Below are 26,433 nucleotides of genomic sequence, written 5' to 3'. Positions count from 1 at the left end.
GGAGATGTTGTTTATGCAGTTTATTTGCTTAATAGGTTTCCGACAAGACGAATTGATAATGTTACACCAGAAGAAAATATGAAGCTTATAAAAATCAAGAGCCAATTATTTGAGAATTTTCACAAGTGTTACATTTGCTAAAATACTAAAAGAAAAGATAACAAAACTTGAGGATAAAAGTCAAAAATACATCTTGTTATGTTATGTTGAGAATTCTAGTGGTTACAAACTCTACGATCCTATCAAAAATAAAATTGCGATGCCAAAAGATGTTGCATTTGATGAACAACAAAGTTGGAACTAAAAATATAATGAGCAGTATAAGAAAGCAACAACTTTAGAAGAAGATGATATAATACAAGCAAGACCGTAGAGTCTTTACTTAAATCATCATCTAGATCAGTTAGGTCAAATGATTCAAAAAGTCAAATTATAGAATGACAAGAATGAATCAATAGCTATATGATGTGAGTCGAATGATTGATATTAACAATGATGAGCTTTCTTTATTTTATCTTTTTATATGATATGATCCGTTAACCTTCGAATAAGCTTTTAGAGAAGAAAAATATTGACAAGCTATGAATGAGAAAAATTATGTTATTAATAAAAATGATAATGAGAGTTGATTACACTTCTAAAGACCACCAATCGATCGGTGTTAAGTGGATCTTCAAAACAAAAAGAAATGCACCAGCAAAGTGAAGAAATACAAAGTCTGATTGGTTGTAAAGGAATACAAATAATAATATGGGATCGACTGTGAAATATTCACACGAGTTGCTCAATTAGAGATAAAAATGTTATTTATCTCCCTAGCAACTCAAATGAAATGAAAAATTTTATAACTGGATATCAAATCAGTATTTATCTCATTACAAATACACATATGGAATATGACACCAAGTTGACCAAGGTGAATGCAAATCAATTAATCCAACTTATTATAAAAGTCTAATTGAATGTTTAAGGTATTTGATATGCACTTGACCTGATATACTATTTGGAGTTGGTTTAATAGTATATACATGGAAGCTCCTAGAATATCTCATTTAAAGGTCGCTAAAAGAATTTTACAATATATTAAAGGGACAACTAATTATGACATATTCTATTCATCATCCAAAAGGTTGTAGCTCATTATATATAATGACAGTGATTGCGCCAGAAGCTACGATGATCAGAAAAGTATAATTAGATTTGTATTTTATTTGGTGAAGCTACATTCATATGGTCTTAAAAAAATATAATATATCATTGTTCTATCGAGTTGTGAAGCAGAATATACAACATCTTCTTGTGTTTATCATTGAGTTTGACTAAGAAAAGTACAAGAATTTCATATGTCGTAGGAGAAGTCGATCAAAATTTATGTTAATAACAAATCAGTTATTGTCTTAGTCAAGAATTTAGTCTATCATGAAAAATCAAAATATATCGACACAAGATTTCATTTTATAAGAAACCATATCAAAAACAAAGAAGTGGAGTTTCTTCATGTCAAAACAAGTGAACGAGTAGTCGATATACTTATAATTTTTTTAAAATTTAAAATATTTCAATAACTTCGAAAGAAACTTGGTAAAAGAACAACTTTAAGGAGAGAGAATGTTAGAATTAAAAAATTATAAAGATGTTCATAGATGAAATATATTAAAGACGTATAGAAGAATAAATCAAATTAACTATTCATTCTTAAAATAGTTTATTGGAAAAGAGTGATTCAATCTAAATATAATGTATAACTATATAAACTCGGGTTAGAGTTTTTGAAGCTATAAAAAGTTTTTAAATGAAACATAGATTATTTTATCTTGTCTTACTCTTTTTATTAATATGCTAGCTAATATATATATATATATATATATATATATATATATATATATATATATATATATATATATATATATATATATATATATATATATATATATATATATATATTAAGATTCGAAAAATTAAAAAAGTTACTAGGTAATGCGTCTGCCGGGAATCGAACCCGGATCTATTGCTTGGAAGGCAATTATCCTAACCTTTGGACTACAGACGCTGTTTTGACATTGGCGAACAAAGAATATATTTATAATCTTTTAATTTTAACCTACATACGAGAATCTTACTACGTACAAGACGTGTTAGCTGACATGGCTTCTAGCAGTTGTTATCGGATCGGATTCGGATGAGATAGTCCGGGACCGATGGGCTAAAAGGAGGCTCCGTTTAACACCCTCCACCAGATCGTTCTTAGATTTCATATAAAACTACATGGCAACACATGATTGGGTCGTGGAGAGGGCCCCCACACCACCTCAAAGAACTCGGACATAGAAAGTTGATCCCGGTCATATCATTCGTGCTCAAATTTATCCTCCAATTAGTAGAAAGAGCAAAAGGAAGATGCGATTCATGTTGACAGAACCTGATAAGGTGTAGATCATTGAAGTAGATGGGTGATTGTTACATGTATACATGTAAAATGGTTCAGAAGATGCAATTGAAGCACCATACACCTTCTCACTAAGCCTGGCTTTCCAAAATCCTGCTGTAAACAACAGGCATCCCATCAAGTCAAAGCAATTTTGTTGAAGCCCTTACCCATCGTCCATTGATCCAGTCCTGGTGAAGCCGCAGGTCGTCGTGCCCAAACTCCATCTCTTCCTTCCATGGCCTGAAGTAGACCATGTACCTACGACCGTCAAGAACCTTAGATATCACCCCTACCCACCAGCCGTCGTTGTGGGATGCATCCACTTCTTCCAGGTTCCTAAACTCGCCATCTACAGGAATCTCGGGAGGAGTGGGCCTGATGTGCAGAGCATCCACAGTTTCGGTCAGAAGCTGGGTTTCGTCGTCCGTCTTCAGATTATGATACTGCACAAGGAACTTGTTCTTTCCCATTGATTCGAGTACGGTTGCTGTGAACCAAGCACCTAAAAATCCTTCCTCGTCACTGCTAACCTCCACCATTTTTCCTCTTCCGATGTCCATCATCACCATGTTCTGAAAATTTCAGTTAAACAAGTCAACTGAGGATACATGTTAGGGCCTTGAATATCGCAAAACTTGGATGAACCAGAAAAATGCATGCTTGAATTTTGTATGAAAATTGTACAGATAAATTTAGCATATGATCCTTCAACTCATATTGGCAAAATGTGAATAACATCAGAAATGCTGGTACTGATTATTTATGTCCATTAATATAAAATCATGTTAGTATTCTGCTTAGTAAACCCACCACGAGATATGTCATCGTAATAGAATCCAACAATTATATCACGTCAGACTTTGTAGATGACAGACACTGCATGATATGTGAATTTTGTTAAACTAGACATAATATGGATGGTAAGAGGAGTTTATCATAATTATCTTTATTTTCTAAATACTTTAGGGTTTCTTTATGAGGCTCCAGCATTGCTCACTGCACACTGCTCAACTAAGAGTCAAATACTAAATATTTGCACAACCAGTTCAAAACATAATGAGCCATATAGACAAAATGGGAAACTAATGAAAGCTCAACAACAGAAAGAACTAAATTACACTAAATTAAATAAGTACATTACAGGTTTTCGGTAACCAAAACAAAGAGAAATGGTTAAGTGATGATTACTCATTCTAAATCAAACAAAAAAAGACCTTCTGCAACTCTGTGTCCATTTGCAATTTAAATATCATATGTTTGTAGTAGATGGACTGCATGGCAGCTCTGATTAGACAATAAAAAAATGATGCTTTGATGTTTTTCTTACATCCATCATTAATTTTACAGTGACGAATATGGATCTCCTGGCCACAAGTTGTGGTTTCTTTCTGTCTATCCTTGTAGAAGCTCTGAGAAAGCTAATGTAAGATTTCTAACAAGCCTAAAAAGAAAGAGGCAAATTAGTCCACAAGAATCCCATCAATGCCAAGGAATATCAATATACACTGCCTTACCCCTACATGCAGAGAGTGTCTCTATACCTCAAACTATGATTATCCAATTTGCAAAGAAGCAATTCTCACCATGGTGCCAAGTTTTGCCCTTTAGTTTCTCACTACCCGATGTTCTAGGACAGAGAAGAAACAAGGAAAACTGCGGCCCCCCCCTTTGGCTACGGAGCTATACTAAATACCTCTCCAATAAATGAAAATTCAGTTATTACTCTATTTTATAAATCACTTCTGTCGCAACCCCTTTACTGCATTTTGATAGAAATCTTTATGACACCAGGATCAACCCATTTGGAAGAAAACCCCTGTTTCAACAGTCTCAAATTGGAAAAATCAAATAAGCAGCTATATATGGTTCTCTTCTTGTATCCCTAATGAGTTGGGTACCCAATTATGATGCTTGAATTTATCTAAGACCATGAGAGCATAATCACAATAGATTTTTATTGTTAGATAAAGTTTTCTGTTCATTTGACAATTCATTCTATTCATCTTGTAAACAGGTAGACCTTATTAGTCATAGAATATACTGTAGAAAACCTAAAAAATTAACGAAGTAGTTTTTTATTTATTTACAGATAAATCTTCACAAGCACTTCTAATAGATATTATAGTCATAGCTAACTATCAATCAAGTGAAATAATTGACTTTCCCTTTAAAAAGAAAACAAATTGCCATGCTTTTCCTCATTAAAAGGATGAATTAAACCTATATTGCCTCTAAATAGAACTTTCAGGTCAATATGATTTTCACATGTTCTAGTATCATCTGTAATTCTCTGTTTAGAATTTGCTTACATGTCTCTTATCACTCATTGTCTTTGTGAAGTAGCTATATATGTTCACAGAGAGCAAGCATTTATAAACAGCTAAAGGTAACCAGTACCTTTGAATGAGACCATTATGCCTGTAACCCTCACTATCAGACATAATTATCTATTGTAATATTAATTATTAGAATTCCTTTTGCTTGAAATAAACAGGATCATATTAGGAAAGCAGACAAATTGACTGTACTAACAAACTCCCTCTCCTTTTAATTTGACTCTAAAGCAAGGTTTGCGATTTCGAATCGTACAGCCCGTAGATATGTACCGGTTCACCCGTGAACCAATACGCGGACTGCCCACTACTAGGTGGTCCGCTCAATATAGTGGCCTGGCTATGGCAAGGCTAAGGGAGAAGTGTCGAAGAAGGAAGAAGGAGAGGGTGTTTGACGAAGAGGGAGAATCAGGAGAACCTCGATGCGAAGTTGTTTCCATGCCCTTTCTCAATCCCGATTCAGCACCGCCCTCCCTCGACGATCTCGATCCAGAAGGTAACAACGAGGAGGATCTGGAGGCGCGGGGATCACGAGAGGAGGCGGTAGCTATAGCAACGGAAGAGACAGTCTCCTTCATCACCGCGTCTATGACTCTGCGGCCTTCTTCTTCGTCGCGTTCTTCGTCGAAAGCCGAAGACGTCTGCGGCCTTCAACGTCTTCACCACCTTCTTCGTCGAATGCTGCAAACGAGGCGACGAGGAGAAGAGGGGGTGACATCGCCGAGGCTACAATTGATTTTTATATTTTTTTATTTAAAAAATATATATTTTTATATTAATTATTTTTTTTTTTGGGCATACCACTTGGTACAACATATCATACCGAATAAAACTCGATACACCGATACGGTACGAAATTTTAAACCTTGCTCTGAGGTTTAATAGCTAACTTTTCTGATTTTGGAACATTCTCCTTATAAGAACTTAGAACCTCCAAACTTCCAAAGTCCCAGAAAAATCACTACCCTGTCTCTTTTTCATTCGTCCTTGCTATTTGGTGGTCCAATGCAGCAAAAGAACATGCTTTGTACTAACAAGACGAGAACATATGGTGTAGTAGTGGTCCATCAACGTTGTATGATGATTTGTAAAGGATTATATCAAGTAAAAATTAAAACATTGATCATTTTTTATTAAGGCCTAGCAAATAAGTTGTTTATTTCACATAATTAGCTACAACAAGTGAACTATATTTTAAACCTAGCCTTATTTATCAATTCATGCCATGAATCAGCAGTCTAGAACCATCAAATTATGATACAGTGGTTCTCCATTATTTCAAACAAAAGATCTGAAATGCCTATAAAGCTAGCTTCAAATCTTTGATCACTAGATGTCCATAGACATGGAAGCTTGATTCATAGAGAGATATGATACATGGTACTAAGTGGTGGGTGCAGGTTCCTTGACTTATAATGACATTGATCGCAAAGTGAGATCAACTATATGCAATGGCCTAAGACCAAATTGGATCCTAAGTGAAGACACCTGAAGTATATCTATGAAGTCCAAACTTAATAGAAAAAAGAATTATCTAGTCACAAAAGGTGTCACTGAAACTCCCACTGAACAATCCATCTTCATATGAAGGTCCATATCAAAAGAATAAAACAGCAGGAGCGATTCCTGACCACTCAAGGAATCAATTGCTATACAAAGCCAACATGTGTATTTTTAACTGCTCAGATTGGAAACGAGAAATGTGACTTGATGTACAACCTACTACCGTATGACTGTCATAATAAGCAACAATATAACAACATCAAGAACAACAAGCTGCAGAGATATTAGAATTCATACAACACTAATTGATTACCAAAACATGGGAACAAGGTATTACATGTTTTCACTTGCAAATTTGCATTTAAGGGTTAAATCAAAGAAAAAGCAATATGCATCATCAGATATTTCTCTAGAAAGTTTCACAAGCATAAATAACTTAATATGATCCCAAATCGATAATGCGGAATGGAGCACAAAAGGAAAAGCCAAATTTAAAGTTATTTAAGAAAAAACGTCCTACCTGAGGTTTCTGGGTCCATTGCCCATCAACTAAATCATATCGGAGCCTCAGCATTGTGTGACAAAATTCTCTTTCCTTATCCCAATGTATGGACTTCACTGTGTACCATGACTCGGCATTGATCTTAGTTATCACCCCAGGCCACCATCCATTTTCATAGAATGCTTCAACCCCATCTAGCTGATCAAATTTGACAATGGGAACATGGAGCACGCAAGGCCTGACATGCTGTGAATCAACAATTTCCCTGATCAATTCTTTACCATCATCTTTTCTTAAGTTTATGTATTCCACCAAGAAACAATTGTTCCAAATTGTCTTGACAACAACAGCAGAGAACCAAGCAACAGGAACACTTTCTTTGAGACGTGCAACTTCTACTTGAGTTCCTATACCATACGGTGTCCTTGGCACTCCCTGCAATAAAAAACCCACAAGAGTTTGGCTCTTCTCAAAAAGCACAATTTCTTACCTCTGGAAGTCCAATAATCCAAGAATATCATTATCTGTGCTCTAAAAGTAAAGCTAAAGAAGGGGAAAGGAGAGGAGACCATAAATTTGATCGGAACATTTCAATGGACCTAAGAACAAGCACGATCTGAAGGAAGCAGAAACAAACAGGGGGGGTGGTAATGGAAAAGATATCCAAGTACCAGCGATTTGGGAAGAACCCATTCCCCGTCGACCCACTCGAGATGAGCCCTAAGCTCATCGGCCCCGAACTCCATCTCCTCCCGGCTGGGAGGGAAGCAGATGCGGTACCTCCTCTGGCGCCCCGTGGGCACCGCCGACACCACCCCGACCCACCACGCGTCGTTGTGGAAGGCGTCGACGAGCTGGTGGAGCGCGACCCACCGTCCGACGCCGGGGAGACGGCGCGGCGGGCGGGGGCGGACGTGCCGGGCGTCGACGATCTCCCGGAGGCGGCGGGATTCGTCGGCGTCGTCCACGATCGCGTCGTAGTCGACGGTGTAGCGTCGGAGCTTGGGCATGGAGCGGACCACCCGACCCTCGAAGTAGGCGCCGCGGAAACCGTCCTCGTCGGAGCTCACCTCCACCTCGTCCCCCGTCCTGAACCCCTCCGGCGGCGCCATCGCTGCCACCGCCAGAATTTCCCCCAACCCGGGGCTAGGGTTTCAGATTTTGGCGGGAAATGGAGGTGCGAATGACCGAGGGTTGCGTCGGAAAGAAGAAAAGAAATGTTGGTATCTGGTCACCGGAGGTGAGTTCACGCTTTCAACTTCCCGTGACATTAAATGGGGGCAGAAGCGATCGGAATTTTGCTCAAATTATCCTCGCTTAATCATCTATAAACCCCTATTAATAAATATAATAGCATTTTTAAGTCTCACAAAAATAGATAGTGATGAGGATAGTAATTATGATAAGACTCGGCTGACGTCAGCCGACACCTCACGTCTCGATCGGCGCGACAACACTCGATCAACTGAACCGGAACACCGGTCGAGATGCATTAACGCCTACTCAGGCTCAGTTCTTCACGCCACGCCAACGCCCATGTCAGACGCTATCAGCCTGCCTCTTGCAGGCGGACACATCAAACAACAGTAAGCTTCCCTATATATACCCTCGTATTCTGAACGGAAAGGAAGGGGGAGGGACAGACACACTAAAAACACTTCTTCTCCTGAAAGCCCCTCCACATCTGCTGACTTGATCGTCGGAGGGGTCGGGCCGAGCACCCCAGCCCGACCTTTGTGCAGGTGCGAAGTCGAAGGTCCCCGTCGGACACGCGGATGAGGAGTTCCTGCCCGAAGGAAACGACAACCCCGTCCCGATCGAACCATCGCACCCGACCACCTTGGCGGGCTCGAGGAACTCACCCGGGAGATCCCCGTCATTCGGACCCGAACCGAGCCGCGTCGGCCTCGAGGCCATGGCTCAAAATTGTTTCCCACAACAGATTGATGCTAGAAGGAAGGCCCGGAATGTCGGGTGATCACCCGAGCGGCTCAAAAGAGCCCACGGTTGAGAGGTCACACCCGACCGAAGCCTCGGGGGAACATCCCCCGTACGGAGACCATCGTGACGAACACCCTGCCATGACCTCCGAACGATATTGGCAAATATTCAACGACCCGGGCTTGTCGCCACCCGACGGCGCCCCAGCCGACTCAACGCCTGTGTCACCCGAGGCCTTTCAGGACCTCGCCCGTCAAGTCCGAGCTCTGATGGAAATGGTGCAAACCATTATCCCGCTCGTTTCTCATCCGACGCATCCTCCCGCGATCGAACCACTACGAAAATGCAAGGCGTCTGTTCGGGCCCACTTGACACTACTGGAGCCCCTCACTTCGCCTCGGGTCCGACCGGCCCCACTCGGGGATCCAGTGATGACAAACCCAAGCGGTCGCTCGGAACCCGAGGTGCTCTCTTCGGACTCCCTGCGGGCCTAGTTGTGCTTCGTCAACCAGCGACTCGATGAGGTGCAGAAAGAGGTTCGCAGGTCCAAGGGAGAGCTCGGGGAGGACGCACACCAAGGGTCTTCCGTTCACACCCGAGATACGGGATCAGACAGTCCCCCCGGACTTCTAGCTCCCCTCTCTGGACGCTTACGATGGCTCCGCCGACCCAACGGACCATGTAGCCGCTTTTCATGCCCAAATGACGCTATACGGAACCTCTGATGCCCCGATGTGTAGAGCGTTTCCTACCACTCTAAGAGGGTCGGCCCACACCTGGTATGGGGGCTTGAAGACCGGAACGATCGCTTCCTTCGGCCAGCTCGCCAATGACTTCGAGCTCCACTTCGTAGCCTATGCACGGCCAAAGCCCTCCGCGACACTACTCCTCGGACTCAAACAAAGGGAGGATGAGCCCCTCTCACATTTTGTGGATCACTTTGCCATGCAAATCCGGGGCTTGCCGAACACTCACCCCTCTCTGTTAGTGCAGGCGTTTGAGATAGGCCTGTGACCTTCCAGATTCCTCTGGTCCCTCGCGGAGCGACCTCCCACTACGGTGCCAGAGATGCTCCAGTGGGCTAACCGGTACATCGCAGCCGAGGCCTGGGCGGCCGTGAGGAGAAGGGACGACCTCCGACCGCGGGCTCCATAAGAGAGGCCAAGCACCCGCGGTGGCTACCGATGTAGTCCTCATGAAAAGAAATCTAAGCCATGCCTTAGTCTCTTCTAAGTGAAGGTTCAGTATCTACCTGACCCCCTCTCGGCTCGCGGTTGGCCCCGGCTTAAACCCTTCTGACTCTACACGGCTCGGTCGTAGACTACATGAGTCTACCTCAGCACGGCTTGCCCGCCTGAGCCGTGTCCCTCGGCTTGAGCAGTGTCCCTGCCCGAGTCCACCTCAGCGTGGCCTGCCCGCTTGAGTTGTGTCCCTCGGTCATGGACTGCCCGAGTCCACCTCAGCGCGGCTTGCCCGCCTGAGTTGTGTCCCTCGGCCCGAGCCACTTCCCTCGGCCATGCACTGCCCGAGTCCACCTCAGCGCGGCCTGCCCACCTAAGTTGTGTCTCTCGACCCGAGCCACGTCCCTCGACCGTAGACTGCCGAGCTCCCCTCAGGGCGACATTCCCGTCCGAACCACATCCCTCGGTCGTAGACTGCCGAGCCCCCCTTAGTGTAGTCTGCCCGCTTGCGTCATGCTCCTCGGCCGCATGATGCTCGAGACCACGCCTGCGCGGTCTGCCCGCCTGCGTCGTGCTCCTCGGTTGCATGATGCCCGAGACCACACCTGCGCGGCTTGCCCACCTGCGTCGTGCTCCTCGGCCTCATGCTCCCCGAGACACACCTGCGCGGCCAGCCCGCCTGCGTCGTGCTCCTCGACTCCATGTTCCCGAGATACACCTGCGCGGCCAGCCCACCTGTGTCATGCTCCTCGACACCATGCTCCCCGAGACACGCCTGCGCCATGCTCCCCGAGACACACCTGCGCAGCCAGCCCCCCCTACATCGTGCTCCTCGGCTCCATGCTCCCCGAGACACACCTGCGTGGCCAGCCCGCCTGCGTCGTGTTCCTCGGCTCCAAGCCCCCCGAGACCACACCTGCGCGGCTAGCCCGCCTGCGTCGTGTTCCTCGGCTCCAAGCCACCCGAGACCACACTTGCGCGGCCTGCCCGCCTGTGTTGTGCTCCTCGGCCCCATGTTCCCCGAGACACATGTGCGCGGCCAGCCCGCCTACGTTGTGCTCCTCGGCTCCTCGGTTTCATGCTCCCCGAGACCGCGCCTGCGCGGCCAGCCCGTCTCAAGGCTAAAGCCATGCCTCGGACTCCCGTTACAACGACCGACGCATAGCTTCTTCCCGGGGGGGAATATGATGAGGATAGTAATTATGATAAGACTCGGCTGACGTCAGCCGACACCTCACGCCTCGATCGACGCGACAGCACTCGGTCAACTGAACCGGAACACCGGCCGAGACGCATTAACGCCTACTCAGGCTCGGTCCTTCACGCCACGCCAACGCCCATGTCAGACGCTATCAGCCTGCCTCCTGCAGGCAGACACATCAAACAACAGTAAGCTTCCCTATAAATACCCTCACATTCTGAACGGAAAGGAAGGGGGAGGGACAGACACACTAAAAACACTTCTTCTCATGAAACCCCCTCCACATCTACTGACTTGATCGTCGGAGGGGTTGGGCCGAGCACCCTGGCCCGACCTTTGTGCAGGTGCGAAGCCGAAAGTCCCCGTCGGACGCGCGGACGAGGAGTTCCTGCCCGGAGGAAACGGCGACCCCGTCCCGATCGGACCATCGCACCCGACCACCTCGGCGGATTCGAGGAACGCACCCGGGAGATCCCCGTCGTACGGACCCGAACCGAGCCGCGTCGGCCCGAGGCCACGGCTCAAAGTTGTTTCCCACAACAGATAGTATTAATTTTATTGCCCGTTTTACCTGTAAAAGAACAGAGAAGGCAAAGAAGAGAAGCGAGGAGCAGAGCTCAGTGTCATCTCCTGCGTCACTCCGATTGCCTGTTTCATGAAGCCTCATTAATCAAACGAGCCCTGTCACTGTTAACAGCATCATCACAGTGTATCATCTCCAATAATTTTAGGCCAACACATGATAGAACACGCAATGAGAAGCTATGGATTAAGTTGACTTGTGAAGGTTTTCTTCTTTGTTGTTGGTGCCATCATGTCCGAAAGCTTATACCCTTCCTCTCTCGTTGTTGCTGCAAATCTTCAAAAGGCCATCATGTCTGTGTCGTCTCTTTCCGTAGCGCATGCCCACTCCTGGCCCTCCTTCCATTGCACTCCACTTGGGTGATTCATGCATGCAGCAGCACCAGGGCCACTCTAATTGCCATATCGCCCTATCTGGAACAGATGTTGCCCCCACCACCTCGGAGGCCAAAGCTGAGGGGCACTGCGGAGGTTGCTGCCGCCACCATGCGCGCCTCTTCCAGCTCTGCCTCTGAAGACCATGAAGGCTCGCTGTCGCCGCACCACTACCTCCCGCTCCTTCGGGCGAGGCCGACCAGGTCCTTCAGTCTCGTGAAGGTCGTCATCGACATGGTCCGATCCCTCTTCCCCAGAATCCACTCTTTGATCTCCCCTACGTGCCAGTGGCCGGCGTTGCCCGTCGTGCGACCTCGAGCGACGCTGTCTTCGGGCCGCGGGAGAGTGGTAGCCGGCACGTTCTTCGGCCACAAGAAGGGCCGCGTCAGCTTCGCGGTGCAAAGCGAGTCGCAGTCGGAGCCGGTCCTGCTGGTTGAGCTGGCCATGCTGACGTGCGACCTCGTGAAGGAGATGGCTTCCGGGATGGTGAGGATCCTCCTCGAGTGCGACCGAGTCGCCTCACCTTCTCCCGCTGCCGCCACCAGCAAGAGCATCAAGAAGCACAGTCCACTGTGGGATGAGCCCTTGTGGACGATGTACTGCAACGGCCACCGGTGCGGCTACGCCGTCTCGCGCCGCTGCACCAAGATAGACCTCCACGTGCTGAGCATGGTCCAACCTGTGTCGGTGGGCGCCGGGGTACTCCCTCCGCCTCCGTCTCCTCCTCTTCTACCAGCCAAGCTGTGTGATGGATCAGGTGGAGCAGCAGCCGGGTCTGAGGTTATGTACATGAGAGCCAAGTTCGAGCGAGTCGTCGGAAGCAAAGATTCCGAAGCGTTCTACTTGATCAATCCAGACTCACTGAGGCACAAGGGGACCGACATCAGTGGCGGCCCTGAGCTCTGCGTCTTCCTCCTCAGGATGTAGAGAACAGTCTCATTAGTCGTTGGTGTCTGCTCATCAAACCCAGTCAAACGAGAAATCCACGTACTTGGTCAAATATATATATATATATATATATATATATATATATATATATATATATATATGGCAAAACTATGCAAAAGTACATCAAGTAATACAAGATTTTAAATAAGAACACGTTATGTCGACACTGTTTAATTATGTCAAGTTGTGTGATTCTCATTATAAATAAATATAAGGTGGGACAGCTCAAATTAATATTTCATCGGGATAATATTTGAAGTCAAAATGATAGATATATACTTTGTGACTTGTGGCAATGGGATCAAAGCTACCTCCAACCTACAAATGGCAGGAAAATTTAGTTAGTATTAGATTAGCTTTCTTCTTATTTTTATTGACTTGGACTATCTAGGCATTCATCCCTATTAGGGCTCCCAGTTAACTCAAATCCGACACAAAGATACAATCCCAGCTCAAGTCAAATCATGTAAATCTTGTAGGCGTTGCCTTTGAATACTCGTGCATAAATTGTAGGGATATTCTTGATTTCGTTCTGTTAAGTAAAAAATTTAGTTCGATCAATTTATTTTTTAAAGTAATATTTATTTATATAAGTTTTTAAGAAGAAATTTTTTTCGATCATATATGGAAGGAATGTAAAATTGTCATTCAGTATTTATTTTTAATATGATCCTTAGCGTTCATCAAAGATGTTAATTTTAGAATGATTTAATCGAAATACCTTAAGCTAGTGGGTTTGTGAGAGAATCGACTAGTTAGAAGTATGAACATAAGAAACTCATAATTGATATTTTATAACTTAATATCTAATAAAGTAAAAGTCTTTGGTAATATGGTTATGCGAGAGTAGAACATCGGGTGAGAGTATAGATAAATAATATCAATATTATTACAATATATTATTGGAGTGGATAGGAAGGTGATATCAAGTTCGTGTAATAGTTTGGTGACCTAATTGAGTTCTATTGTGATGGTAGTGATGACTCGATATTTACTTAATTCACATAGACAAAGATACGAAGATGAAATGACATAAATATATTTATGAAGAAGTCTATATTTGAAAGTTCCTCTAAGATATCGTAGAAAATATTTTAATAATGACCAATACGTATGGAAAGTTAATACATGAATTATGATAATTTATTAATTATAAATAAAATATTATAAGAAACCAAATACTTATAAATATTGTATCAGATCCATAATAGACTATCATCATATAATTTAAGTGACTCAACGAGGCGAGTGGGGTGGTAACTCCTTTAGCATCTACATATTTATTTTTTTAAGTAGATCTCGAATATATTTTTTTTAAATAAAAATCTAAAAGATACAAACATTACTTATACTCATAAAATAGTATTGTTTGTCCAATCATCATCGATGAAGGTACGAAGATGAAAGGATAAGTATTCATAAAGAAGTGCATAATTGAAAGTATCTTTAAAATATCATAGAAAATATTTTAGTAATGACCAATGCACATAGAGGGTCAATGCATAATTTGTTGATTATAAATAAAATATTTAAATATATAAGAGATAAATACTATAAGAAACTAAATATTTATTAATGGAGAAGAGTGGGATGGTAACTTCTTTGGTATTTTGTATGTTCATTCTTAATAATAAATCTTGAATGTATTTCTTTTTAGATAAGAAAAGTCTTGAAGATATAAACATTATTTACACTCCCAAAAAATAGATAAGGTTTAATTTTTTTATCGAGAATCGATTTATTAATTACTTAAGGAATTATTTGGTCTCCATAGAATTATTGTCTGTGATGATATTATTATCCACATAAACCAGTAGACATATAGTACAGTTCTTTTATTATTGTAGGAATAAAGAGCTATGAGATTTAGAATTAACAAAGTTGATTGATAGTAAAAATGAATCAAGTTTAGTACATTAGGCTCTCTCAAATAGCTTTCCATAGTTTATAATATATGGTTTGAATATTGAGTATAGATAAAATTACGATGTTGCGATGTAAATAAATATTCAATTAAGATCTCTTATAAGAAAGTATTGTTAATATCTAGTTGACATACATGTTAGTTTTGAATGGTAGACATCCTCAGGATAAGTCGAATTATCGTCGGTTTAACAACTAGATTAAATATTTTTATAAATTAACACTTGATTATTGGTGAAACCTTTTAGCTACTGGTTTGTATTAGTAATGGATCATAAACATACTTTGTATTTAGCAATGGATCAATCGGGATTCTATTTAGTTTAGAATATCTACTTACACCCAATGATATTTTATATGGTGAAATGGTACAAGGATCTATGTGATATTGTGAAGTAGGGTATTGTATTCCTCACATATGATTTTATGCCAATGTGAAAATTTTTTGACTTGAGTGATGCTTGTGGGTTCAGAAGAGTCAGGTGAAAAGTTTATGGTACTATGAAGATTAAGGATTTGGTATTGTTTGAATATGTTATTTTTGAAATATATTATCATATGATATTTAGGCACGATGCTATTATTAAGTTGTATTGATAATATAAGAATTAGTGATGAGTTAGTAATACATACCTGATCAAGTTGATACACTTTAAGTTAGTGGAGAGATGGATGGAGAAGTCATGAGTGAGGTGTTGCTAAATTGATGTAATAATTGAGTATAGGTCTAGAGAAGAATTGTTGGTTGATATTATTAGAGGTGCAATTGAGGGGGTTTAAAGTGTACTTATATGAACCCAATGATAGATGATTATTATAATAGTTTATATTATTGAATGAGCAAGATTCTAAAAGGAAAAATTAGTCTCAATAAATATGATGTGATATAAAGACCTTATGAGTTTGAAGATTAAAGTACTGAAAAGCATGATATTCAATACCCAGTGAAGATGTACAACCTTAATCTTGATGTTAATTTATATGAAGCATACAAGCATAGCTAGAGATAACATAAATAACTTTTGAGTTTTTGAATGTTCAGGGATTTATAAAATATTCTTTCAAATAGTGACTTGTATTATAGAATTGGGTGAGTATACAATTAATAAGATAAATTGTAGTTTAAATGACTATTGACCAAAAGAACAGTGATATAAAGACTTAGTATAGGAGGGTGAGACTAGTTTCAATTATGTGTCGATGTTTTCATTCGACAAAGCCAACTAGTTGAAGTATGTGTACGGTAATGAGTTAGAGATATTGTATAACACATGATATAAAGTAAGTTGTTAGAGTTTAGTATTCACCTCCTCCATCAAAATAAACTATTCTAATGATAGACTAAAAGAAGTTTTCAACCACCTTTCTAAAATGAGTAAGGATTATTTGATATTATATTTGTGTTTGAGATGTTAGAGCCATGTATATTTAGTGAGGTAATTTATGAAAATAATATAAAATTTAAAATTATCAAAGAAAGTGATTTGAAAATAATATAAATAATTCCAAATGGTTTGGAGTAGGATATAAAAGATATTTCAAAAGACAGTATGTGACTTTTATTAATAAGGCAAGCATCACGATAAATAGTAATTTTACTTGATTTAAAAGTTAGAAAAAAAAATAACGAGAAATTAGTTATTATTGAATGTAGGATGACAAATGACTAAGGTGATAGTGCCACGATAATTGAAGTAGCAACTAAACCAATAACGATTGGCTAAGTAATTTATGAAGTTCACAATCATTAATAGTTATCTTTATTTTGATTTTGGACCAAGGATACCCTTTGCCTAAATTTTTTATAAGAAACGAGTCAAGAAAGAACTAAATAGATGTATTATTTTATTTATAGAATGAGAAATAAAAATAATATTCTTTTTGATGTGAAATACATATAAAATATTATCGAGTATAAAAATATTCATGTGTGAATTTAGTATCATAAAACCAGTACGAGTGACAGAAATTTTATTACTGTCACCATTGATAATGTCTTCATTATCATTATAGTTGGAGGGAGTGAACATATTCTGTAAATCAAATGTGATATGATATAAAACACTTGGGTCGATAATCTAATTGTTTAAATAAGTAACTAGACTAATCATGATGTTTGCTTGAGGCCAATTAGATGCCTTAGGCTTTAGTTAGGAATGACACACCTTAGTTGTATGGTCAATTTTATCAAATGGTTAGCAAATTATTTTTCACTAATTATAGTGACTGTTATTAGTGTATCACGTTTCTTTATAATCGCAGTAGTTGAAGTTGTTTCCTGGGTTGGAATGACCACCATGACTAATAGGTTGGTAGTAGAGTGATGGATGATAATTTTGTCACTTAAATATCTAAGATGCATCTTATTTGAGCTTTTATCGAAGTTCTTATTACTTCAATAAAAACTGATGCCCTTGCCTTTAGCTTTTTAGTAGAACTCAGCTGTGATTGCAAGTCCTATCATCTTTTCTTTGTGCTTCGGATAGGTTTCATGATTAAATAATTTATCATTTAGTTCTTCAAATGATAGGTAAATCATGTGCTTAAATAATAGCTACTATTCATCTCTTATGTCGTTAAAAGTGTGGAAAATGATTTCTTCATCAGGAGATAATTTATTAAAGACAAGTCTTGTATAATAATATACTTTTATTTTTTATATAATCAATAATAATATTTTTCTTTTGGGTTATTGTCATCATGATTAATAAAAAAATAAACATGTGAGTGTGAGAGAGATTAGCAAAGATGATTTATAACTTAGACCATACTTTGACTATAGTGTTGCACGAAGAAATCAACAGTGCTACGAAGCTAGTGACTAAAGCTTGGATAGCTTATAAAATAAGATGATCTTGACGTAAACATAACTTATGATTAGGATTTGTTATTAAGTTTGTTTCTCTTGATATTTGAATATTTTCAAATGGAGAATAGAGAGACCCATCGATATAGCTCAATAAATTATACTTGCTAAGATATATAGTTTATTATCTTTAAAGAGTTTGATGGGGATTATAGTGATTGTATTTATATATATAAGTTGCATCATATAGAGGAGAAAGACTTCGTAGAGGAATCACGCGTCTTCCACTTTGGTACAAGCGTAAGCACCGGAGCAAATGGAGAGCTGACTAGTTGTGGGAAGCGTCCGAGACGATGTGAGGAGGAGAATCGCTGGATGGAAGCAAATTGGGCAATGCATAGAGGCTTAGAATCCAATGGCGAAGCAAGGCCTACGGGAGGAAAGAGAGACTATGATGAAGATCGATTACATTGTCGGTGGATCGCTGGAAATGCAACGAAGAACAGAGGATGGCTACAGCAATATCTAGACAGTAAGCTATGGGGCAGAGATGCGACGATGGGGAGGTGGAGGTATTGTTGCTGCAGCGATGCCTATTGTTGCAAATTAGCAAGCAAGCGGTTTCATTATTACTGTAGCAACAACAATAGCAGTAGGTGAAGAAGAGCAAAAGAGAAAGCTGTGATGTGTAGATCAGCTTGCTCTCGATTGCACGAGAGTTGCTATCGTCAAGGCAAATTAATGCAGAGAAAGGAATTGGTGTCATCGGAGCAGATCAACGAGGATTATTATAGAGGGAAGGGAAACAAATAGAAGGAAGGAAGGGATAGGGGAAGTGAGAAAACCTTTCTTGCTTGAAGCAAAAAAGACTATAATACCATAAAAATTTTATTTATTAAGATAATATATATATATTTTTGAGAGAGAAATTTCTTTTAATCATAAATTAATTAAAGATTAAAATATATAAAATAAAATAAAATTATGATTCGATACTTATTCGATGCGTAATCTGTTGTCGATTTATCTCTGCCCGAAGTAGAATGACAATGAAGAAAGAGTTTTGTTTTGTGTTTTGGCTTTGGAGGCGACTGCTGCAAAGCTTGGCGTCCGTCTCCATGAGGAACTCGACAAAGTCGATTCACGTAGCGGTCATGCATGTCTCTGTTCCCAAGCACGGCGTGCAGCTGCTTCGCCCAGGCCCTGCACTGCACTGCACTGCACTGCTCCCCTCCATGTCCGCCACGGCCAGCCTCATTGTCCTTGCGACATCATCCCCATCGAAGGCCTCGCCTCCTCCCTCCTCGGGACTTCCACCCCCACCTTCTTCTCCGCCATTAGGTGGGCGTTGAGCCCTTCATCGTTTGCCAATGGCAGCAGCACGAGCGGCAACCCGAACTGCAGGACCTCCACCAGGGAATTCCAGCCGCAGTGGGTCATGAAGCCACCCACCGACGGGTTGGCCAGGATCTTTATCCGGGGGACCCAACCGTGATCACCAGTTCCCGGCCCCTGGTTGGAATCCTCGAGGCCGTCGGCCACCTGTGTGAGCTTGTTCTCTGGTTCGCAGCAGCTCGCTCCCGAAGGAGACGTACACCACCGAGCGAACCTCCCTTTTGCCAAGCCATCGGAAGAAGTCGTTGCCTTCGGTGAAGCTGCCGGCGGCGTCGTGCTTCATAGCAGCTGGAGGGAAGTGACCGAGAGGGAGCACCGGCTTGCCACAAAGCCAGCCAAGGAGGGAGAGCCACTCGGGCTCCAGCACGGGGCAGCTACGCACGGTCACGACGTCGCACCCGGAGAGGGAAGACCCGAGCCGGAACGCGCCGGACACGCCCAAGCCCCTGAGCTCGACCATGTCGTGCAGCACCTGCAAGGCCTCGTGACGGCGGTAGGCCAGCGAGGTGGGGAAAGGGGTCCAGCGGGGCTGGGTGGCCATCACCTCGGGCTTCACGCGGTGGCCCCAGTCGCCGATGGCGAGCAGGAAGGCTGGCCACATGAAGGCGTTGGCGGTGGCGGTGACGAGGCTGACGTAGGCGCAGTGTACACCGAGGCCGGCGGCGACTCTGGGGATCCAGTAAAAAAAGTCGAAGAGGATCCAGTCCGGCGAGCCCGCGCACCGATATGAGTTTGATTCAGGCTCGATCCATGCCGTAGGCAAATCAGATCGAGTTTTCTACATGGAAAGAACTAATATTGACCACTGTTAGAAGTAATTAACATGAGTTTTCTACATGGAATTTAGAGGATAGTGATATACATACTGAGATGTAATATTTGGAGGAATATATAAAACTTGCAGTAGAGAGTGCATCCTTTCTCATCGTCCATTAACACTTTCACTCCGAGCACATGATGCAATTTAAAAGCTATGATGCTTTACATCATCGTCTGTGCTGAGTAAAAATCACTAAGCTGTTGTCGTAAGTTGAGGCACAGTACATCAAAAACAGGCCACCCTTTTCACCCTTCATGCATGCAGCAGCACACTGAAGCTCCCAAGAATTGGCAGCTGAAGAACAAAAGAAATCATCAGGTTCATTGAAGGAGCTGGTCCTAATTCTCATGACAGGTCCCCGTCAATCTGTCAGTAAACCTGCGTTTGGATATGAACTTCACGTGAGTGATGCAAAATGCCAGAAACAGATAACACACAAACTAGGGCATGCAATTAAATCGTCGGGAAGAGCGAATTAAACCAAGGGCTAGCAGGGACAGATTGTGTGTGTGTCTGTGTGAGAGAGATGGAAGGAGGGAAGGTTGAGGGACCATGAGATCACTGTCAGAGTTCAAATCTATGATATAAAGGTTGACACTTGAATGAAATGACAGCCTTTCATGCAGTGGTGCAAGCGAGTACCTGTTGTTTTCTTCTTACCTGCAAGTCATTATGAAGCTCTTTTATCGGTTTTGTCTCTTTACTGTCTTGGCGAAAGTTTCATTGATGTCTAGAGCTTGCTTCCTTCGGTGCCGCCTAACCCAGATGGAGATCGGAGCTTTTGGTTACTAATAGGGGACATGGCGCCTTCTTCTTCTTCTTCTTCTTCTTCTTCCCCTCCTTCTCATACATCGACCTCTTTCTGTCTCTCTATGATTAGCTTGTTATTATAAGCAATACTACGCAACAGCTCTAAATCTTTAGAATCAAAAGTTCTACCTGTATCTTCCTCCACATGCATGCACGAATCACATACGTATGACCGGTCTCGGCTTCCCTCGCTTTGAAGACCGTGCTGGGGTTTGCCGTGTCGATCATTATTGTCGATCTCGTGCTCGACGCGTGCACTCGGTCTCCCACTTCCCCATGGAGCACAGATTAAGGCTCATTAAATAGGGGTCATCGTCTCAACTTGAGCTGTACAAACTTCAAAGAGACAGCGACAACGTTGTTTTACGTGGTGCACGTACCCTCATGTGAGAGTCTTTGTGCTCAGTACCCACCTCGTCTTAACATGTGTTTGTCGATCTAAGTGATAGCATTATCATTTATTTATTAGGGCAACACTTCATGATTACAGTTAGCACGTGCCGAGCCAGGATGTTAAAGATCAACACCTACTGCCCTTACATCCTCCATATATGTTCCCTATCATCCCTTGAAGCCAGCCAGCTAGTAGATATCCTTCCCTCGCTCAAAGGTATGTTAGGCATCCGAGCAAGAGAATTTGAGCCGAGGTGGATGCATGGGCGTGATACTTATGATGTCTCCTTTCTCATTCTCTCGTCTTCTTGCTGTTGCAGGTCGAGCCCTAGATGTGGAGAATGGAAGACGAGGGTTTGGATCACTTGGTGGGGAGAAATATATGATAGATGTGTTGATCCTCTCCTCCTGTTATGCTTCTTCACCTTCTTTTCTTCTTTTACTTGCAGGTTGTAATGGGAGGGCCGTCGGCCATCGGTTCTGTCATCATCCTCGGCAGTGCACCAGATTGGCTGCATGAAGAAGAAAGGTTCGCCTTTGGAGTCAACAGCGAAGGTTCTATCCTCGCTGACCTTTCTTATTGTTAGCTTCGGAACGGTGCTGTCCTCGCTGAGCTTCTCCCCTCCTGAATCCTTCTCCTCATTTCTTCCCTTGCAAGTCTTCTTGACCTTGTAAGACCTTTTCTTGGCCTTGTAAGACCTAATCGGTCGATCTTCGCCGTCCTCTCCTTCTTCATCCGAGGCTTCTTACCCGTTCTTTCGTTTCATCTCTTCTCGCTTCCCACTTGCCCTCTTCTCCAGTCTATCCCTCTTGAGCTATTTAGGGTATTTCCTTCTACTCCGTCATCCATGAAAATTAGTTTTTGTATCTTGCGTTCAGAGGAGATATGCCTTGCAGCCGTCTGCTTCCTTCGTCTCACAGGCTCTAATATTCTTCTCGTGACCAGTTGAGTTTGTCGCAATGTACAGAGTGTTGGATTATTTGCGTTTCTTTTGTATGTTAGGTTTCGCTGTATCCACTGCAACTCTATTCGGTAAAGGCCTTTTGGTGTGTTGTGAAAGGAGTTTTGATCCTATCTGAGAAAAGAATGACCTCAGCTCGCCATTTACCTTCTCTTTTCTTGGACGTTTGTGTTGCGAAGAACAGCAATCACAGAAAAGCTTCGCCCATGGAAGCTGTGATAGCCGCCGATCCTTCCGAACCGTGAGAGATCCACCTTGGTCTCTGCAACTGCGAAGACATGGCCATGGCCTCAGCATAACATGGACAAAGATCAATAACAGTTTGTCATCTCAAATGACATGACCAATTGACATTTTCTCGAACATAATCTCACATTATGATGGCTCCAAGTAGTAATATGTCACTGCCTCTCTCTCTCTCTCTCTCACTCTCTCTCGTATGTTGAGCTTGTCTTCTCCATTAGTAACATGACCAATTGACATTTTCTCGAACATAATCTCACATTATGATGGCTCCAAGTAGTAATATGTCACTGCCTCTCTCTCTCACTCTCTCTCGAATGTTGAGCTTGTCTTCTCCATTAAACTTAGAGGGTGATAGCTCAGGCAATATAACATGGTTTAGAGTGGAATATTGGACAGATCATGGGGATATTTTGATGGCAGAAAGGAAGAACACAAAAAAGGGTATGGTGATGATGGGCATTCATGGCAGAAGCCTCGGCTTTAGACTTCCTTTGCAAGCCACTAGGGCTTGTCCAGCGACAACATCTAATCAAGGAAGGCTTTCGTATGGTAGTGGTGGTGGCCTTAACATGCATCCGTGAGTTGACCACCACCTTGGCCTGTCCTACCTCGAAGACTTTCGCTGCTGATGGAGATGAAGGGTCGTTTCCTACGTTCGGATTTCTTAGCTTTCACTGCTCTCTTCCTTCCTCCCTTTTAACTTTTACATCACATTAATATACTGCTTTTTAATGCCATCATCATTCTTTTCTTTTCTTTTCTATTTCTTTTATTGGAAGACATAGTTCTTTATGCAAAAGCTAAACCTAAACGGTTATTATATAAAATTAATATGAGTGAGTCACTTGAATGTGACATAATAAATGTCTTTTGTTGTTAGAAAATTAGATCAAAATTCCTTTACTTTTACGGGAAATCTTTATAGCAACACGTGGCAGATCCTGATTGGCTAATTACAAACAAACCTCGAATTAAATGGCCGGAGGTGGCTAATCACACTGGGAAATAGGCAGGAAGCAGAAGACCAGACCTTTGACCGAACCAGCCGTTTTGACCGGCGCGTCGAGGGGAAACCCGAGTCCCGCCCGCGTAACGCATGCCGCCATCGCCAGCTCGGACGCCCGCGGATGCCTAGGCGTGCGCGTCGCTAGCGGGCCCCACCACCTGATCCGCTAGTGAATGATTTGGGTGCATGTGGGTCCGGGTGAGCTGGGTCCTGAAGGTTCTCGGCGGCAGTCAGCAGCGACCCATACGTGTCGGTCAACCTCTGCTACACGTTCTCCTCGGGTGATCGTTGCCCTAAACTTTTACTTAGTATATATATATATATATATATATATATATATATATATATATATATATATAAGCCTATCTCCAATTGCACGTATAAGTGGCCAACTAATGATGAGAGTGAAACAGATGCGACCTCCACTTAATTGTGCCCTTCCGCAGCAATAGATAAGCCAAAAGTGTTCTATATATCATTCATGCGTGTCTGGAGATAAAGTAGAAGTAAATGAGACTCGAGATTTTCTTCGTGTTTTTTTGTTATTTTGAAGAATTATTGAGACAATAAATAAGAACAATTTTATTTTTATCAGTTAACTTCATCTCAAATCTGAAAACTTCATTTCAGACTTAATTACATGTTAAAAAAGAATAATAAAAATGGGAATATATGGATAAAGTGTCTGAAAAATCTTATATATATATATATATATATATATATATATATATATATATATATATATATATATATGCCTCTTCCTCTCCTTCCTAAAACTGTTGCTGAAGCCATGTGTCTTCCATGCTCCACAACTCCTCCTCCCATATGCTTTGGTCGAAGTCCGGTAACCCCAGATCAGAATACCCGCACTCCGACCAGCATCCAGTGACGCCGTCGACGCCCATGATGTCCTCACCACCCTGCATGCCGGCGCCGAAGTCGTTTGAGACCGGAGGCGGCGAGAAATCCAACCCAAATGAGTCCACCGACGACCAGCCGCCCGTGCTCGAGCTCTCCGGGCTCATCTTCACCTGCGCGAGCTCCGGGATGGCGTTCACCGGCCCGCCAAAAGTCGTCGGAGCTTCAGCACCGGCAGACGCAACGGCAGGGGAGTCGCCGGAAGTCGCCTGGATTCTCTCGACGAGGCGAGGAATCCAGAGGTGCCGCAAGACGTCCTTGAACTGCTTGCTGTGGACGTCGCAGTGGAGGTGCTTCGCGTGCTTTTGCACTCTAGTCCTCCAGTAGTTCTTTATCTCGTTGTCGGTCCTCCCGGGCAAGTACTGCGCTATCTTAGACCACCTGCAAGATATAATTATCCGTCATTCAGGGTCTAAATTGCAAAAGCGTTCGCGTCGATGCCACCCTGCCTTACCGGTTTCCCCAGCGAGAGTGGAGCTCGAGGATGAGCAGCTGCTCTTCCGGCGTGATGTTGCCGCGCCGGACGTCGGGTCGAAGGTAGTTGAGCCACCGGAGCCGGCAGCTCTTCCCTGTCCTCCTCAGTCCTGATGGTTAGATTGCAGAAGGGAGAGAGAAACAGAGAGTTAGATTACCGATTCCTGTTTCATCTCAATGGTACTTATACAAGTCTGTAAGAATCGATACCTGCGCGACGAGAGAGGGAACTCCATCGCCCCTCGCCATGAAGAGCGATATAGTTCATCAGAACGAGGTCCTCCTCCGCAGTCCACGCTCCTCTTCTCAGCTCCATCTCCTCCTCGCTTCGTGGTATGAACTCCATTGCCTCCTCCGACGTCCTGTGATCGTCCTCTAAAGGTTCAGCAGCTGAGAGGTGGAGTGGGACGGGATTGGAGTCTGGTCGGCAGCGGGGCTGAGCTTATATAGAATGGCAGGCGTAGGAAAGACGTGTGGAGGGAGTGAGCCGCAATGGTCATGTGATTCTGACTGAAACCACATGCCTTTTTGACTGAAATCAAACAGCGTACATGTCCTTTGAAGTTTGACTTTTCTTCTCCTTCTCTCTATCTCCGTCATGTGATTCTGCCGTGTCTTCGTCCGACTTCTTTAGCTCTCAAGTGGGTGACGACGCAACATTACGGTGAAGGCCCGGAGACTCCATTGCCATCCACACTAGGAATCGAGGAAAATGTGCATGGTTCGTATAGCAAGTTGGATACAGTGGATATCTTGATCAGAGTAGCATGCTGATGTCAAAGCCCTAAGAATTGACTTTTAGGAGAATCATATCTAAAGAGGATTGATATGTGCGTCAGGTATGTTTGACTTTACATATGATTACGTCGTCCATGCTTAATATAATGTTCGACCTTAAACAGATCTGTTCTATAGACTCGTGCAATCGCCTTCTTGAGTTCTTTTAATACATACAGATCAGTCGGTCCGATTAATTATTTATCAAAAGTATAAATTTTTTTTTTACTAAATCCTCTCGATTGATGTAAAGAGCAGACATTGCGAAAAGGATGAAGAAAGCTATAAAGAAAGATAGTTCACGAGAAATAACTCAGTTTTCGAACGGTAAAACTTGGTTTGGAAGCTAGGTGGTCTCTTTTACTGGATAACCTTCTAGCTGTACCTCCGGGCTACATTAACAACCCTGCACAATAGGTCTACTTTAGGGGTATTTTGGTTTGACTCCTTCGTTGCTTAAGTTAGGAAAACAGAGGAAAAAGATAATAGTATTCCCAATGTAATCAAGAGAGTAAAGAATCTCTTTTATCTTCTTGTCCCTACTTAGTCTAAGGTATGATTTTTATACTTGAGTACTTGAAGAAGTAGACGGGCCTCTATCAAGTCCCCCCTTACTTGACGTGATGAAAACATTTAATGCGATCGACTTGCCCGTGTATGCATCTAGGGGTAGCGTTTGAGGACTATCGGGATGACGCCTTCGATCAGACTTCCTTGCTTCTTTGGGTCAGGTAGGGCATAGTTTCCTTGTTGTTCGTCCGAAAGAAAAGGTCGGTGAACCTAGGCCATACCGTCAATCATTAATATAGAGTTAGATTTATTTTTTCAACTATAGAATCGATGAGTAGTGGATCGTATAGACACACTTTGGGAAGTAATATGACTGACCTATTGTTTACGATCATAGGT

At 42.7% G+C, this 26,433-nt stretch overlaps 4 protein-coding genes, 1 long non-coding RNA gene and 1 other non-coding gene across 6 annotated transcripts; 2 read left to right on the top strand and 4 right to left on the bottom strand.

The window, feature by feature from the left end:
• Positions 1–1,978: 1,978 nt before the first annotated feature.
• Positions 1,979–2,050, bottom strand: TRNAG-UCC (transfer RNA glycine (anticodon UCC)). Its single transcript has one exon. It is a non-coding gene; the product is annotated as a tRNA-Gly (tRNA).
• Positions 2,051–2,436: 386 nt separating this feature from the next.
• LOC135652856 (protein AGENET DOMAIN (AGD)-CONTAINING P1-like) lies at positions 2,437–8,049 on the bottom strand. Its single transcript, XM_065174159.1, has 3 exons — positions 7,438–8,049; positions 6,785–7,201; positions 2,437–3,000 (listed from the first exon to the last, which is right to left on the bottom strand). Exons 1-3 carry the CDS (start codon positions 7,876–7,878, stop codon positions 2,569–2,571), a joined length of 1,290 nt encoding a protein of 429 aa, XP_065030231.1. The 5' UTR covers positions 7,879–8,049; the 3' UTR covers positions 2,437–2,568.
• Positions 8,050–11,878: 3,829 nt separating this feature from the next.
• LOC135652244 (protein MIZU-KUSSEI 1-like) lies at positions 11,879–13,092 on the top strand. The gene has a single exon (XM_065173061.1). It carries the CDS (start codon positions 12,095–12,097, stop codon positions 12,971–12,973), a length of 879 nt encoding a protein of 292 aa, XP_065029133.1. The 5' UTR covers positions 11,879–12,094; the 3' UTR covers positions 12,974–13,092.
• Positions 13,093–19,218: 6,126 nt separating this feature from the next.
• Positions 19,219–20,044, bottom strand: LOC135652316 (UDP-glycosyltransferase 91C1-like). The gene is made up of 2 exons (XM_065173155.1): positions 19,985–20,044; positions 19,219–19,896 (listed from the first exon to the last, which is right to left on the bottom strand). The coding sequence occupies exons 1-2, from the start codon at positions 20,042–20,044 to the stop codon at positions 19,219–19,221; spliced, it is 738 nt and encodes a 245-aa protein (XP_065029227.1).
• Positions 20,045–21,296: 1,252 nt separating this feature from the next.
• Positions 21,297–22,121, top strand: LOC135652418 (uncharacterized). Its single transcript, XR_010502126.1, has 3 exons — positions 21,297–21,358; positions 21,462–21,509; positions 21,591–22,121. It is a non-coding gene; the product is annotated as an uncharacterized LOC135652418 (long non-coding RNA).
• A 1,745-nt stretch (positions 22,122–23,866) lies between these two features.
• LOC135652082 (transcription factor MYB108-like) lies at positions 23,867–25,168 on the bottom strand. Its single transcript, XM_065172740.1, has 3 exons — positions 24,958–25,168; positions 24,728–24,857; positions 23,867–24,654 (listed from the first exon to the last, which is right to left on the bottom strand). The coding sequence occupies exons 1-3, from the start codon at positions 25,091–25,093 to the stop codon at positions 24,126–24,128; spliced, it is 795 nt and encodes a 264-aa protein (XP_065028812.1). The 5' UTR covers positions 25,094–25,168; the 3' UTR covers positions 23,867–24,125.
• Between the last annotated feature and the right edge of the window lie 1,265 nt (positions 25,169–26,433).

The sequence above is a fragment of the Musa acuminata genome, chromosome BXJ3-11 (assembly GCF_036884655.1).
Source record: "Musa acuminata AAA Group cultivar baxijiao chromosome BXJ3-11, Cavendish_Baxijiao_AAA, whole genome shotgun sequence".
NCBI lineage: Eukaryota > Viridiplantae > Streptophyta > Magnoliopsida > Zingiberales > Musaceae > Musa > Musa acuminata.
Note: the sequence above shows the minus strand (reverse complement) of the source record. Positions and strands in the feature narration are given on the sequence as shown.